This window comes from Rhea pennata, chromosome 5, assembly GCF_028389875.1.
Source record: "Rhea pennata isolate bPtePen1 chromosome 5, bPtePen1.pri, whole genome shotgun sequence".
Taxonomy (NCBI): Eukaryota; Metazoa; Chordata; class Aves; order Rheiformes; family Rheidae; genus Rhea; species Rhea pennata.
The window spans coordinates 41,452,362-41,467,651 of record NC_084667.1 but is presented as its reverse complement, the minus strand read 5'-3'; the positions used below and the strand labels follow the sequence as shown (position 1 = coordinate 41,467,651).

The 15,290-nt window shown below is 39.1% G+C and overlaps 1 protein-coding gene across 1 annotated transcript in view; it reads left to right on the top strand.

The window, feature by feature from the left end:
• The window catches only part of LRRC56 (leucine rich repeat containing 56), a 64,244-nt gene that overhangs the window by 32,684 nt on the left and 16,270 nt on the right, over window positions 1-15,290 (top strand). Inside the window, exon 7 of the mRNA XM_062576357.1 lies at window positions 15,097-15,193. Within this exon, the coding sequence (XP_062432341.1) occupies window positions 15,097-15,193 (97 nt within the window). The remainder of the gene's footprint in view (window positions 1-15,096; window positions 15,194-15,290) is intronic.

Genomic DNA, 15,290 nt, shown 5'->3' with positions numbered 1-15,290 from the left:
GCTCTCTTCTTTCCTCCCCTGTGCTGCCGATGAGATTGCATTACTTTTGACTACTTCAAACTTTGAAAGGCAATATGTAAGTGCAGGATGTCATTATTAATTATTTCATTTAATCCATGAGGAAAATAATCCAGGTGTATTTGCAGATAATCCATTTTGGCAGCGGAAGGGGAATCTAGGGGGAGGGGTTATTTTTCTGTTGGCCCTTTCCAAAAATGAAATACTCTGGAGAATCCAGTGTAGTGGAAAGGAATTACTTCAGATTCTCTTATTTGCTACATTACACTAATTTTATGAGGTCCTCATTGGGTGACCGTGAGCTTCACCTATCTGCTACTAGCCAAGAAATTATAGATTTATGAACTGATAATTGAGGAGGAAACATGGAACTTATTCTGAAAAGCGTATGTTAAAAACTGTCTTTCAGTTACGATGATGCACAGTCTTTGTCTTGATAGTGATTCCAGTAAAAGAACTATATTTCAAGGCCAATGAATTACTACTACTGCTTTGGCATGTAGCCTATATATTTTATCTGATTGCTTTTATTCTCAGTTCAGGAACGAATGAAGAAAAATGTTAAACATCTTTATGAAAGACCTTTTAACTCAGATATGGGAATGTCAGGAGCTGTTCCCATAGGTTTGTAGCAGAAGCACAGTTTTCCAAAAGACTTCTATTTCACTAGCATGCATTTCTTGACTTCAGCTGTACATGCTGTAGCCCAGCGAAAGATTGGTTAGCTCCCAGAGGAGCTTCAGCAACAGATTATAATAGAGAGAGGTTATTCTTGGTGATTAAAAAACTGGAATTAACTTGTTTATACATACATTTTAAGTCAGATGACCAGAGACTGCAGAGAGCACGAGGACCCAAGTTAATGTGAGGAATATAGTAAAAGCAAAGCAGGTTCTCTTAATCCAGATAGACTTAAAATTTTCTGTGCTGCAGTCTGTGTTGCATTCAGTTTTTGCGTTGTTCTTGCCCTGTTGCAAAAAGATTCCCACTAAACAAGGAGTGGTTTATCCTTACCCATTTGGGTGAGTAATTATTGTCTGAAAGGGGAGATGAGAAACAGATGTCCTCAAGGTTCAAACAAGCGTGGTGCAGAGTGCATTCAGATTTAACACTTTTAATACTTTTATTATAGGTCTTAGAATGTGGATTGATTTTTATTTTTATTTATTTTTCCCCCTTCCTCCTCCTTAAAGCACCAGCAATTGGAGACAAGAGTGGCTACGCAGGAATCTCAGTACTCAGTTTTCAAAATGTTTCAAGCCCTCTTTAGTTGTGCAAAGACCACTGCAAAGTTAACTAAGTGACTTGACTGAGGATTTTGCTGATGATTTCATGACTTGAAGAAACTGGAGCCAAAATAATTCTTTTGTAACTGGGAGGAAGGGCTTTAATGTTAAAAATGTTTTTGAGACCTGAATCATGATCTCTGGGCATTTGAAATTAGCAGTATTATTCCTTGGTGCTCATCCACCTCAGATTTCTGAAAGTCACAAGAAGTCTGACTTCAGTGGAATTGCTTGCATGCTGAAAACTGAACATCCATCCAAATACTTCGTTGAATGAGAACCAAGTTGCTCCATGCTATATATGACTAACCTGTAACATTGGTCACCAAAAATCTGAAGTACTAATGGCAGTGTATGTTCAGGTATCTGCTGTTTGCTGGATAGTTTTGAACAGAAGATATTTAGGGTCATTGTTCCCCTTCTTCTGTTTTTTTCTTCCTGTTGTTCCCCTTAAAGTTTTTTCCTCCTGTCATTTTCACTGATTGCTTTCCTTGCTGTATTTTCCCCCGTTTGGCCTTTTTCTTCTGCCTAAAGACATTCATATTATTGATGCAAAGTAATGACTTTGGGATAGAAATGCAGCTACTTTTGGTTAAGTAGATTCTCTTCAGTAAAGCACAGTTAGTCAGCCTGCATCAGGTTTCTAGGGAAACCTGATTGGTTTGAACATTTAACAATTCTGGGTAGACCTTCTCAAAGATGCCTAGCTCTCCTTTGGCTAAGAAGGAAATATAATGCTCCCATCCATTATCATTTTAATTTCACCGAGTTCGGTGCCCACAGTAGATAGAGTGACTGTCTTTTTGGCTTTAAACATCTGGGAGGCTGATGGGCTGATTCACCAGCAAGGGAAGCTGCACTTGTTTTCTGTAAAAATGTACTGTTCCAGTTCTGGAGCTCAGGCTTTTCTTTATTTTTCAGCGTATCTAGAGGACATCAGAACAGGGCTGTAGTCTTGCAGTGTCTTTGCGTGGTTTTTGTCTCCAGCATGTTACACTTTATGTAGCCTTTCCCGGTTGAAGTTCCCCTGCAACATATTTCAGACTCTCTGCCTGTCAGGTACACAGGGCCTTTTCCCCCCAGTATTCCTCAAATCTGTGGGTTTTTTTTTCTGGGGTGATAATTACTTTCCCTACTGGGAACATTATAGTAAGATTATATATAGGATCAAGTGTAGAAGCTTAGAGAGCCTGTTTTCAGGAATATGTATATATAACAAGAGAACAAAGCTGCATGTTGTACAGCTTTCTAAGTAGAACGTGTCTGCTTGCTCGCTTGCCCAGCTGCCAGAAAGCCTTGCATGTAGTTTTATTTGAGGAACATGCTTAGGAGGCAAGTCATATCATTATAGCTCCAAGTTTGAAAGTCTCCTGCTCCTGAAGATGTCAGTGGGGAGAGTCTAGTGTGTTCATCTTATTTTAACCAGAGCAGAGAAAATCTGCACTAATTTACCCCTGAGAGAAGGACAGAACTATTCCATGAAGGTAGCTTCCCCCCCTCCCCCCAGGGCACCACTATCGTATTTCTATTTTGTGATCTGAGCTGAGGTACCATACAGAGCATGAAAACCATCAGGTCATCAGGGACTGTCTCATATGACACAATGCTTTCTGGAGAATAAATAGATAGGGAATAGATAACACATAAAACATGTCTGTCAGTAAATGCCAGCAAGGTGAAGTAAGCCCATGATTTAATAAATAATTGTGCCCCTTCTCTGTTCACCATCTGAATAGAAACAGCACTTTTAGTGTACTTGTTTTTTAAAAAAAAGACCTTTCCTTTCAGGTTGTTCCTCTGCTCTGTGCACCCCTCTGAGATGACAGTTCAGCTTTTCTTTACTGCTGCCTCAGGCACTGCCTTGTTAACATAACTCTATTGAATCTTTGAGCAGTAAATACCTTTGCTGGAGCCTAGGGTTGTTTGCATGAAACCCTTCACCCCTCTCTGGAGTTAAAATCCTCTTATTTTCCCTTTTCCATGTTATATCTGGGGTCCAACTTAAGCTGGCATTGCTGAGCCTCCTGTGGCTCATCTCAGAGCGAGCACTTATTGAGGTGAGAATATTCCTTCATCAGGAAAATGGAAATGATAAATGCTTTTATAATTTCCAAGGAGAACCTCTGAAATGATATATTAATCGCTGTTTTGTTCTTACAAATATTGATTGCTTACAGGTAGTAATTAGCTAAGATGTGTCAATTGTTGTTAATGAATGTGAAACATTTAAGGCACCACAGTCTCTCCAGATTCCATTCTCTGGGGCTACAGGTGCAGTTTTACTCTTTGAACCAGCTGGAGATAGTAAAGGCAGCAGCTTACCCGCAGACTAGAGGTACTCAGTGGCTTTGTGGCTAAGCCAATGGCCGAGAACTTCAGAAATATGGTTCAGTTGGTGGGTTAGCTACAAATCTGTCATGTCTCAGTCATGCTGCTTGCTCACTCCCTGTGTTTGTACTGTAGCTGTTGAAAATACAGAGAGTTTCTGCTGTGGTTGCTTACTTCATAAACTCTTCAGGGGCAGACAAAGTCTTTTTAATGTGTTATGTACAGAGCTTTGCCCGATGGTATCGTGATCTCAGTTACATGCTCTAGATACTCCTATTGTATAATAAACAAAGATATCAGTAATAACTAGCTGATTTCTGCCAACAAATAAACACTTATATGCCCAGCTATTAAGATTTGCAGCTGCTGTTTCATCTGCCAATGTTAAGGATCATTTATGAAAATTTACACCTAAGTGTTTATTTTAGTCAGTGATGACAAAGAATGATTATAATCATCACCCGAGGAAACCTGAAGAATTTGTCTGAGAAGCAGTTGTAATTAGCCTTTTGCTAGCGGAGCTATACAGCTTTCATAGTCTCCATAACAACCATCGTCCAAGCAGCCATCAGGAAGGGTGTTGTTACTGAAATAGGGAGGAAAATAATCTTAGCACTACTGTAATGACTTTGTAGGTTGTTTTGACTCTTTTATGATAGTGCCTTGTCTGCAGCTTGTATTTTCTTTGGAAACAGTTATATTCAGTGGAAAATTATGATCTGGGCATTCAAGGTAAGTGCTGATTAAAAAAATAAAGGGGGAGATACTAAGCTACTTGCTTGTGTTCGTTGACTGGTAAGTACCAAGCAGTGTGAATGAGTAAGGAAAAAAATTAATAGGATTTCAGTGCACAATAAATTCTTATAATCTAATTTTGGTTAAAAAGTCTTAGTGTAGGAATTGATTTAGTTATTGTTCCTATCTTCTGTGGACACATTACTGCACACAGCAGACCTGTTGTTATTTTTCCCCTAACAAATATGCATACTTCTTTTTCTGGAGATTTATTTTGATTTGCTGTTTGGCAAAGCCTTATTCATTTGGGCTGAGATCTTTACAGATTATATGAGGTCTCTTAGGGATGGGCCAATACTGGCAAAAAGAAATTTTTTAAAAAAAGCCTTTGTGTTTCAGGAAGAGAGGTTTGTGATTCAGAAGGCGACATGTTACCCATGACACTGTATGCATGTTCTTCATTCTTCGCCTTAAGTTGCACTGTGCATTCGTCACATGGAGTTGAGAACCTGAACAAAAAGATTTGATAGCAAAACCTACCACCCACTTTCAATAATAGATGTTTCTGTGAAGGATTGTGTTTAACAAAGCATTTGTGTTATTTCCTGGTTTGGATTACATTAGCCCCACTGTCTTACCAGTCAATTTTCTACTCTTGCTCCTGTTTCTTCTTACTACAGAAAAGAATTTGGAGTTTTGTTTTGCTGTGTTTGTTGTTGTTTAGTTTATCTCTTTTTTTTAGTAATTACCCCAATTAAGATGTCTCAAACTTTTTTTTTTTTCTGAAGAAGAAGTTGCTCTCAGTATCCCAAGGTAAATCCAGTTTTAAAACATTGTGTTTGTTCCATAGGAATTTACTTATTTTTTTTTTTGGGGGGGGGTAAAAGTAAATTCTGTTGTCACATGTTAAATTTTGACCCTATGAAACATAAGAATCACTAGCATAAGTTCCTCCTTTATAAAATATACTGGGGGATTAAAAAAAAGATAGTATGCGTTTTTGTATAATGAGTCTTACATTGTTATTTTATGTATTTAAACAGCCTCCACTGTTTAAAGGACCTTCTGTAAAGTTCAGTTGTGTGAATAAGCCAATTATGTATATTTTGGGTATTTATTCAAGTGTGCAGAATGCAATGATCTTCCCATTATTTAAGATAAAAGTGCATTTTTTTCTGACTATTTTTTTGTCAATAATGAATCACACTGGTTTTATTTAAGAGTTTAGTTTAACTGATACTTACCTTGAGATTTGCAAAGCATAATAATTAGGGGAAGTCAGCACTATTTTATACATCTATTAGTATTAAATACTACTGTAGACATCTTGCTTGCTGTTTCTTTCCTTTTTGCATTTCCAGCCTAACATAATCATAACATTAATCTCAACAGTTTGAAAGGAAATTTTATCTGTATATTTTTTCTTGCTAAAGGAAGTTAATTCATTTCCAACCATCTGTACTTAACAATGATGCCAGATTGCTTTTGTGGTGTTTTGAGTTGGCTTATGTGAAAATTCAGATATGTCAATTTGGAAACCTTTCTGTTCACTGGAGAAATGTAGAGAGCCACTGAAAACTCATGGAGTGAATGTAGACTTTCGAATGATGTGGCAGGTAGTGGGTTGCCTGACTCTTCTTGGGAATAGTTTCCCTTATGAGCCTAAAGCCAACTGACTCAAGTTGATAAAATCTGATAGGAGCAACTTTCTCGAGATTAGCATAGGTCACAACCAATGAAAGGTTTTATTAACTTGTGGTCTGCACAGCAGGCTAGCTGCTGTATGTCCTGCACAATGACTGTTTGACTGTTTACCTCTTCTGCTGGGACTGTCTAGAAAGGAACCATGACAACTGCAAGATAGGCAAAGGGCAGAAGATAGATCATGCCAGTGACCTCCAAAGAGTCTATTAGTTAAGGAAGAAGTCTTGACTTGGGGCAGAGACAAAACTATGTTGCCAAATTTGAGAAGTAGGTGGGCGCATTCTTGGCTAGGAGAGAGAAGAAATTTTGGGGAAATTAATTGCCATTTTCTAACCGTTTAAAAAAAAATCATGCACTGAAATTGGGACTGGCTGTTCCTGGCAAGCTTTTATATTTTTTGTTTTTCTCATTGAATATATGCACAGTTAATGAATGGAGGAAAAGGTAGAAAGAGGAAATGGCCATTGACTGTGACAGAGAATCATTAGTGTAGGAGGAAAGTGCTAGATTAAAGGATCTTGAGAACCTGCATTTCAGGCACTTTACATGAAGATTTTAAACTACATATTCTCTCTAGATACTTGTATCAATGCATTTCTGTGATGTATCTTTTTTTTAGTGAAAATTCTAAAACGATTTGGTGTGACAAAAGTTAAATAGCAACTCCAAAATATTCCTTTTGCTTACTGTGCAGCATTAAATTCAAAGTGTTGATTTTAAAGGGTTAGATCTATATTAAATCAAAGTTGTAATATATCTGCCTTATCCTGCCAAAGCTCGAACTTGGAACATACTGTGAAGGAGGCACGCAACATGTGGGAGACTAAAATGTTATCCATGCAGGAAATGTAAAATGATGTGGGATTCATTCCTTTAATGTAAATAGCTCATTCTGTAACCACAGTTTCATTATCCGTTACTTTTTGTTTAAACTTTCAACAGTCGGAGTGAAGGATTGCCAAATTTATAGGAAATGTCCACAGCTCTGGGGCTAATCGAGGGACCACTGAGATGTAGAAGTGACAGTTTTATTTACTATGTATCTGAACTTTACCCTATTTGAGGTAATTCAGTTGCTCCTGTGGAATATATAATGCATCTATTAGCGCGTAGCATTGTATTGGGTTTTACAGCATCTCTGGGGCACAGCTTCATGTTAAAGGTGGGGCTGGAGTACAGTGTTTAAAAAAAGAAATCACAGGTGGTTTTTGGCCCACAGAACTACACTTTGGCAACTCTTACTACTTTTAAAATGTAAGAGCTGAGTTAGAGGAACTACTATTTCATTGTTACTCTCTGCTAAAATGTGACCAAGTAACTAAACTGACAAGCAATTTAATGATCAAAAGGAAATTAGCACAGAATTTCGTTATCCTGCCCGCACACACTATAGATTCGTGTGTTAGTGAATTGCTATTCCTGACTACAGCTACATCAGCTTTGATCAAGCCCATTATTCTGCTGTAGGTTTTTTGACAGCAACTGAAAATGAGAATCTTTGAAACTAAAGCTACATTTCAGGACTTTCACTTCTATGCGTATTAATTTTAACAGAAGTGAATGTCTGGATTAACTTCAGCACATTTCTAACTACTTACAGAAGCCTGTATATCAACGCTCCATTTCACTTTAAAAATGCCTTTTTCCTCTTGGTATCAACAAGAACCTCTGTTTTAAATGAAGTACAATCTGACTTGCAAAGTAAAGCACTTGCAAGTGGCATAGCAAGTTCAATATTGTGGTTGCTACAGTGTGTTTATTGACATGATGAGGAGAAACCATAATGTACAAGAGGTCATAAATAGTAAGATATTAATCATAGAATTGGTAAGGTTGGAAGGGACCTCTGGAGATCATCTAGTCCAACCCCCCTGCTCAGCAGGGTCACCTAGAACATGTTAGACAGAGTTGCATCAAGGTGGGCTTTGAATATCTTCAGAGAAGGAGACTCCACAACCTCTCTGGGCAACCTGTTCCAGTGCTCCGTCACTCTCACAGTGAAGAAATTCCCCCTCACGTTCAGGCAGAACTTCCTGTGCTTCAGTTTCTGCCCATTGCCTCTTGTCCTGTCACATGGGACAACTGAAAAGAGTTTGTCCCCATCCCCTTGACACCCTCCCTTCAGGTACTTGCACAGATTGATAAGATCCCCCTCAGTCTTCTCTTCCCCAGGCTGAAGAGGCCCAGCTCTCGCAACCGTTCCTCATAGGGCAGATGCTCCAGCCCTCTGATCATCTTTGTAGCTACTGGACTCTCTCCAGTAGCTCCATGTCTCTCTTGTACTGGGGAGCCCAGAACTGGACACAGTGCTTGAGATGAGGCCTCCCCAGGGCTGAGTAGAGGGGCAGGATCACCTCCCTTGACCTGCTGGCAACACTCTTCCTAATGCACCCAAGGATACTCTTTCTAATGCGCTCAAGGATTAATGGCCTTGAGATGGGACTCAGAGGGACTGGGTTCTTGTTTTGTTGTCATCTTCTGTTTTGAGCTGCAATTCTCACCTAGAAAAGTGCTCAAGGAATTCCTCTGGGAAACTGGCACCCACTGAAGCCTATGGAAGACTTGGCACTGGTGTTCGTGGAACGAAGATTTTTCTACTGCAGTGTACGGTGTCTCTGCTTGCAGCATTTGTCACAGACACATCTGTGGACTAGCTCAAGTATTCTGCCAGGCTAAAGGGTACTAGTGTGGGCCTTGGCTCCAGTTCTGGACAACAGCCCAACTGCTTGAATAGTCAGTGTCATTGGCTGCTGTAGCTGGGGAGGCTTCTATCGCTTCTTAAGATTTCCATCTTGGAGGAAATACTGGCCAAAGCACATGGTTCCTTGACAGTCACCATTTGCTGTAGCAAGTCCCTGAAAATTGTAGCTGGCTCTTGGTTTAGCATAGCTATGAAGCTGAGAAGGCAGAGCTGCTGACTGTACAGGGGGCTAGGCAAAGTGTGAAAATGAATAGTATCCCTGTTTTACCACTTGTGCCTCACTGAAGGAGTTGTATTCCCTCCCTAGAGATCATTTTCCCTGTAAATGCAATATGAGGTGGAGATCCATAGGTAAAAGGTATTATACCATACCTTTATCCCTGCTCCAAACTTGAAACATATAAAAAAAGGTATGTGTTGGGAGCAGGGGAGGAGGAGGGAGAAAGTAGGAAAGAAATCTGAAATAAAAGAATTAAATCCTTTTGTTGGGAGAAATACTGATGGTAGTATCAGCAGTGCAGACCATGTGGAAAACAGTGTTTTATTCACTTGAAGGTTGCCCAAAAAAGATTGGACAATGGAGATGCCTTACTGCAAAGGCACTTCACAACAACTTTTCATTCACATGGGAATTCTTCATTTGCATGTAAAAGGAGATAGTGAAAATAGAATTTCATAGACACAGCTGTTATTAAACTAACCTTTTGCAGATGCAAGCTTTCTGTCTGACCTTGGTGTCTAGAACACGCTTGCCTTCTGCTCATGTTTTTAAGCTTATGAATTGAAAATTGCCTATCAAAGTCTCTTTCTTGCTTAGTTTTTGAAGTCTCTGACTATGCTTCTCGCAATGATTAGGAACACTTACTGTGGAGAAAAAAAATCTCTGCACAGTTCAGAGGGAAGAATGAGGCTAAAATATTAAGTGTTAGATTTCCGTGGCATTTCAGCCTAAAAAGAGGCTTCTGGCAACAGCAAAATGGTATGTGATCATTTTTACCTTGTACCTTGGGCAGACATTTACACCTGCACAAGACAGTGCAAGATGCTCACAGCAACCTGCTGTAACCACAATGCATATGCAGATATGTGAGGCAGAAGTTTTACAGCGTACTGCTGATTGACTTGGGAAGCATAAACACAAAACAAGCAAGGATGTGATATTGTGAGGCAAATCTCAGCAGTCAGGTCTTTGCATTCATACAAAGTTTGTTCAACTGCAAAAGGGCACTACAGGGACATAAAGCCATGGCCTTAGAACTGCTTGCAGAATTGAGGGCTGTCATGGATTCAGTCGAGTGAGAACAACACATGCATACGATCAGTTTTACAATTCTGAGTGCTTTACAGCCATTTGAGAGTACAATGAAACTATTATGTAAGCTTCCTGTTAGAACATATGTTACTGATTTAAATAACATTCAGACTTGAAAAGTTTTTGCTTCTGATGTCAGACTTATCAGTACAACAAAACCATTGTGTACTGACATATGGACCAGATCATTGTTATCGCAGTGCTGCTTGGTAAATTCAGCGTGATCTCTATAGATCAGAGATGAGACTTTCTTTATATTGTGAAGCAGTGGTTTGGTCACTCTTATAAAATCTGAATCTCTGTGTTTACCAGCATATTCACTTTTAGGGTGACCTTTAAAAAATAAATAGTACCAGCATCAGTCTCTATTTTTGAAGTGTTACTACTGAAGTTTTATTCAACAAACGTGTGGATTTGGTGCTAATTTGGAGGTGAATGATTCTAAATCAGCTTCCAAGAGAAATTATCAATTTTCAAACTTAATGAATGTTCAGAGCTTGATTCTGTTTGGAATTATACTGTTGTAAGTGTTTACTAGGTAGATTGAACTGCATGGAACTACTCAAGATTTATTGTAGTGACACCAAGAGCAGAATTTGGCTCCTGAGGTCTGGTCTCTATCCAGCAGAATTTTGGCTCAAGTGAATCAATCCCTGAAGAACAAGTACGTTGGATTAATGGAAGAACACATTATTATTTTTCAAACTGTTATTAGGTGTTGTAAGCCAAACCATTCTCTGCCCCTGCACTTTCCCTCTAGTTTGGAGGAGTGATGACAAGATGGGAGCATGAAATTTCATGGGAAAAAGAAATCCTAAATGATTGTGCACAAGTGAGGAGGATACTGCCAAGATACTTACAGAAACAGAACTGTTTGATAAATTCTCTTCCCTGCAGCCAGTATATAGAGATAATTGGAGCCCAGTTTTCAAACAGTTCTGTTTATTCATTTTCATGAAAAAAAAAAAAATTCTAAGTTTGTAGGTTCAAGCTTGCTGCCTCTAAAAATGGAAAACTCATGAAACCTAGTGGGTGGCCATGTTGGTTTCTTAGCACTTTTTCAACATTAAAAATATGATTTGGTGTTCAGTGTGTGCTCTGCAGGCAAGTGCTTAGGTCTTTGTGTGGATTAATTACGCTGGAGGTTTGGCACTGGTTTGGCAGCCTCAGAGGCTGTAATTCTTTGTTTATCACAGTGAAAAGTACTACGTCCACATTTCCACCCAGTGCTCCATCTTTTGGTTCAAACCTGACCTGTGATCACTGGGCCTGTCCTGTGCTTATGGCTTACTCAGCTGTTAGCAGCTTTACACAACATGTCTCATCTTTTCTCTCTTTCAGCTTTCAAATTTGTCAATCATATTTCTATTCCCTATTTTTGGATTAGATGCTGTCATTTTCTATACATTTGTATCATGCCTGTTACAGGAGAGTTCTGGTCTCCAACATGTCATATAAACTTTAGTCTCCATCAATGTTTCTTTCTTGGGGGTGTGTTCATAATTGTAGTGTTTTCTTCCTACAATCCTCCTAGAATTCACTATCCTGGTAAATTATTATTAGAATGCAGATTCTGATTAATTCTGTTTTTGTTACAAAGGCACTCAGTGTGTCTTTTTAGTTTGGGCTGATGTGACCTCTGTATTTACATGAAAGAAAATATGTCCACATGCACACTTGCACACACGCGGTGGTCCTGTGTGCTCATACAACTCTTCATGTTGCCCTGACCCTCTCAAAGGTATGTGTTCCAGATGCAACAGAACTGGTCCCAGATGGGGCACTCCCGTCTCTTGCAAGCTGTTAAGTTCTCTTCTCACCAGCCAAAATATTTCAGAAGTATTATGAGAAATGCAGGTGCATGCAATTGTCTTGTCAGGAGCAGCTTCCTTCAAGCTCCACTGCTGTTTCACCTTGCAACCTTAAAGCAGCAGTGCTCACGGAGGGAGTTCTCTGTGTGTTAATTAATGTCAGGATTTTCTCTGATGCTGCGTCATGATTCACAGAGCTTCCAAAAGAGTCTTTTGTTAGTTAAAACTAAAGTATTTGCAGATGTGCTTTGCAGCAGTAACATCTCTGACTGGAGATCGCTCTTTGTGGAAGCAGGAGTAAAGACCTGCAGGGCCAATTGGCTGTGCGGCCCAGAACTTTAGGTTCCTCTGGCAACTAGCATTACTCCTGAATCAGTGAGGAGAACTTTGTCCATGGCTTCAACATACAGCAAATGTTCTGTAGTCTGGGCTACGGCCCTCCTGACTTACACTGAAGTTGGCTACAGAAGAGTCAAATCTACTGTCCGTGAATGGGACTGGAATTGATTTGAGAGTGTTCACGTTACAGCATGAATAGTGAAAAGTAATGTATTACCAAAACCTTTTTTGTGGCAAAACACATTGTGTTAGGAAGTACAAGACAAAGACCTTTAAAAAAAAAAAAAAAGGTGAAGGAGTCAGGTATGGTCTTCAGTTTTGCTGGCTTAATACACAGAGCCTTTTTCAGAAGCACTTGTTTAACAGTATGAAAATAAGGGACCGCTTGTATTTCCCTGTGTCCAGCAGCTTAATAAAAGAAAATTCTACACTAAAACTAGCCTGGAATTTGAGAAACTGATCAGTGCCTTAAGTGGGTCATGAAATGAGCAATATACTTTCTTCATGTTAGTCAGAACTGTCATATTTGAGCTTATGGGTATGTTGGCCTTGATTTATGGTAGGTTCTGCTTTTAAAATTTGATTTAATTTCTCTCTTATAGGCATGCAGCTTGCAAATCTAATAATAAACTTGGGTAAATACTATTTTGGGAGGCATCTGTTCCTTAAGAAAGACTTAGATCCAGTTTTTGTTTTCTTTAAAAATTATGTAGAATGTAAAGAGTCCCTAGAAGATCTTTTATGAGGTCTTTGCACACAATGATGTACAGGGATTCTATGATCATTCAGGATAGGCAAGCTTGAATAAGTTCTTGGAAAAAAATGTGACAAGCTGCCATATTTTTAGGGGCCTATCTGGTCACAGCTACAGTAATGCAAACTGCAAGTATTCCCTATTATCCTGCAGGTTAAGGGACTGGGTAGCAAATGACATCAGCAGAAACTGGTAAGTAAGCTTGCAGAAAGAACTATATTTATACGTGAAGGGAATTTCTATGTGTCTGTGGCTTACTTTATCCTTGTGTCTTGGTACCAGATAGCTATGTCCTATTTCTGTAGAGGCACGTTGCCTAGATACACAAACTTCAGCAGAGGAGTTGGAGCTTACGCCAGCTGAGATTTTATGCCTGTAACACAGAGTGGCCTTAGGCAGAAAGAGAAGTGTCATATGACTGAGATTTTATATGCCTTCATCTGGGGAGTGTATAGTAAATATGATGCCCCAGAAGGGAAAACAATAAAAATTTCAGGCCATGAGGCAACATTAGATCAGCTATCCTAATTGTCTGTACTTCAAGGGTTATAAAACTTTATCTAAAGCACCACATAGCATGTCCAGTGTGCTTTCTTCAACCAGAGTGAGTCTAAACTGCTGCAGCCAGGGAAGAGGTGATCCTAAGGCAGTATCAGTGCTTGAGGCTCCTGCAGTGGTAAGGAACTGAAAAAGCAAGATAGATCTAAATAATCTTTGTGAACAAACCATACCCTATAAGTCAGAAGGGTTAAAATCCCAAATACCTGTTTATTTCATCCTAGAAACACTATTTTAACCCTATATTTGGCTGATCCTATCAGACAGGCATCTGGGGATATTTTTTGGATGTGTCAATGCTTTAGTCTATGTTATGCAGTGTCCCTTTTCCAGACCTGGTTTGTCCACGGTGTTCACAAACAGTACAAAAACATCAAAAAAGCACAGACAAGAGAACCTCTACCTCAGCTTGTAAAAGCATTCCTTGCCCACCTCTTGAATTAACTGGCTGTACAACATCTCTGCAGCATCTGGCTTGTCTGTAGTCTTTTTTTTTTTTCCCTGCAAGATGCACTCTGAGAGCAATGCAAAGCTGTTCTTTTTCCCCATGGCCCATAAAGAGAAGACATGAACAAGGGAACTGTTAATGTATTCCAAAATCAGAAGGGACCCCATCACCATATTCTTTTATCTTCTGCAATTTTCCCTAGAAAGTGCATTAAAGTATATATTATTAAAGACAACTAATCCACATTTTTGAAGTCCAAGAATCTCGATTTAAGAACACCAGGTTAGTCTCTACCTCTGGTAAACTGTTCTTGTCTTTAATTGCCCACTATGTAGTTCTTTATTATTCCGATAGTCTGAGGTCTCCACTAGAGAAAGGAATTCTGAGCTATGTTACTGTGATAGGTTTGAGATTTGGTAAAAGAATTATATTTTGTTTTAGAAATACAAAGTTGGCCTTATGCAATGTAATGTTAAAAAAGATGGAAGACAGTTAAGTCCCCAGTTTGATTTGCCACCATTTTTGCATTATCTTTTTCTACACCTATGCCTATACCTCTGCAAAGTTAGTAGGACATTCCACATGCATGGAATTAGGCAGGTGAGTATGTCCGTTTCTGAATCAGGATCAGAAAGTTTGGAATCCATATAAAAGATCCTTTATGCTAGACCTAAATGGTGGGGAGGTAGGATAGAACCATTTATCATTTTCTGCTGATCCAAATAATGGACTGTGCAGTCAGCTCAAGTATGTTAATTTGGGTTATATGTGTAGAGTAAATGGTGCCAGCATAAACACGCCTCACTTAGTTCTTAGCAATTATTTGAAATTTATGAAAGAATCACCAAGATGTAGCTCTTGGAAGAATTTTCAACAAACTGAATTGGAACAATCTGTTGTCATATGAGAACAAAGATGTCTGGGAAAGAGATTTGCTTTATAATTTTATTCTCCACCTTTGGAAGTGAAATTTTTTAATAACATTTCTGTCCTGTAAACAACATGTGATCTGAAGAAAGTAGCAGTGGCTCAGGCATGGGAGAAAGCATGTCTCAAGTGTCTTTGTCCTGTCAAACAGAGCTTGAATTGTTTCTTTCATAAGGGACCTTGGAACCACATTGTCCCATCTCCATGTCCTATGGATGGCTTGCTGTGGGCTCTCAGATTTAGATGGGATCTCTTCCTGCAGCTCTCTAAAAGTAAGTATAGATGTGTCCTGAGAAACAATTATCTCATGACTATCTTCAGTGATACTCTTCTCTGTAATTGTAATCCTTGTTCTCACTCTTTGATTTT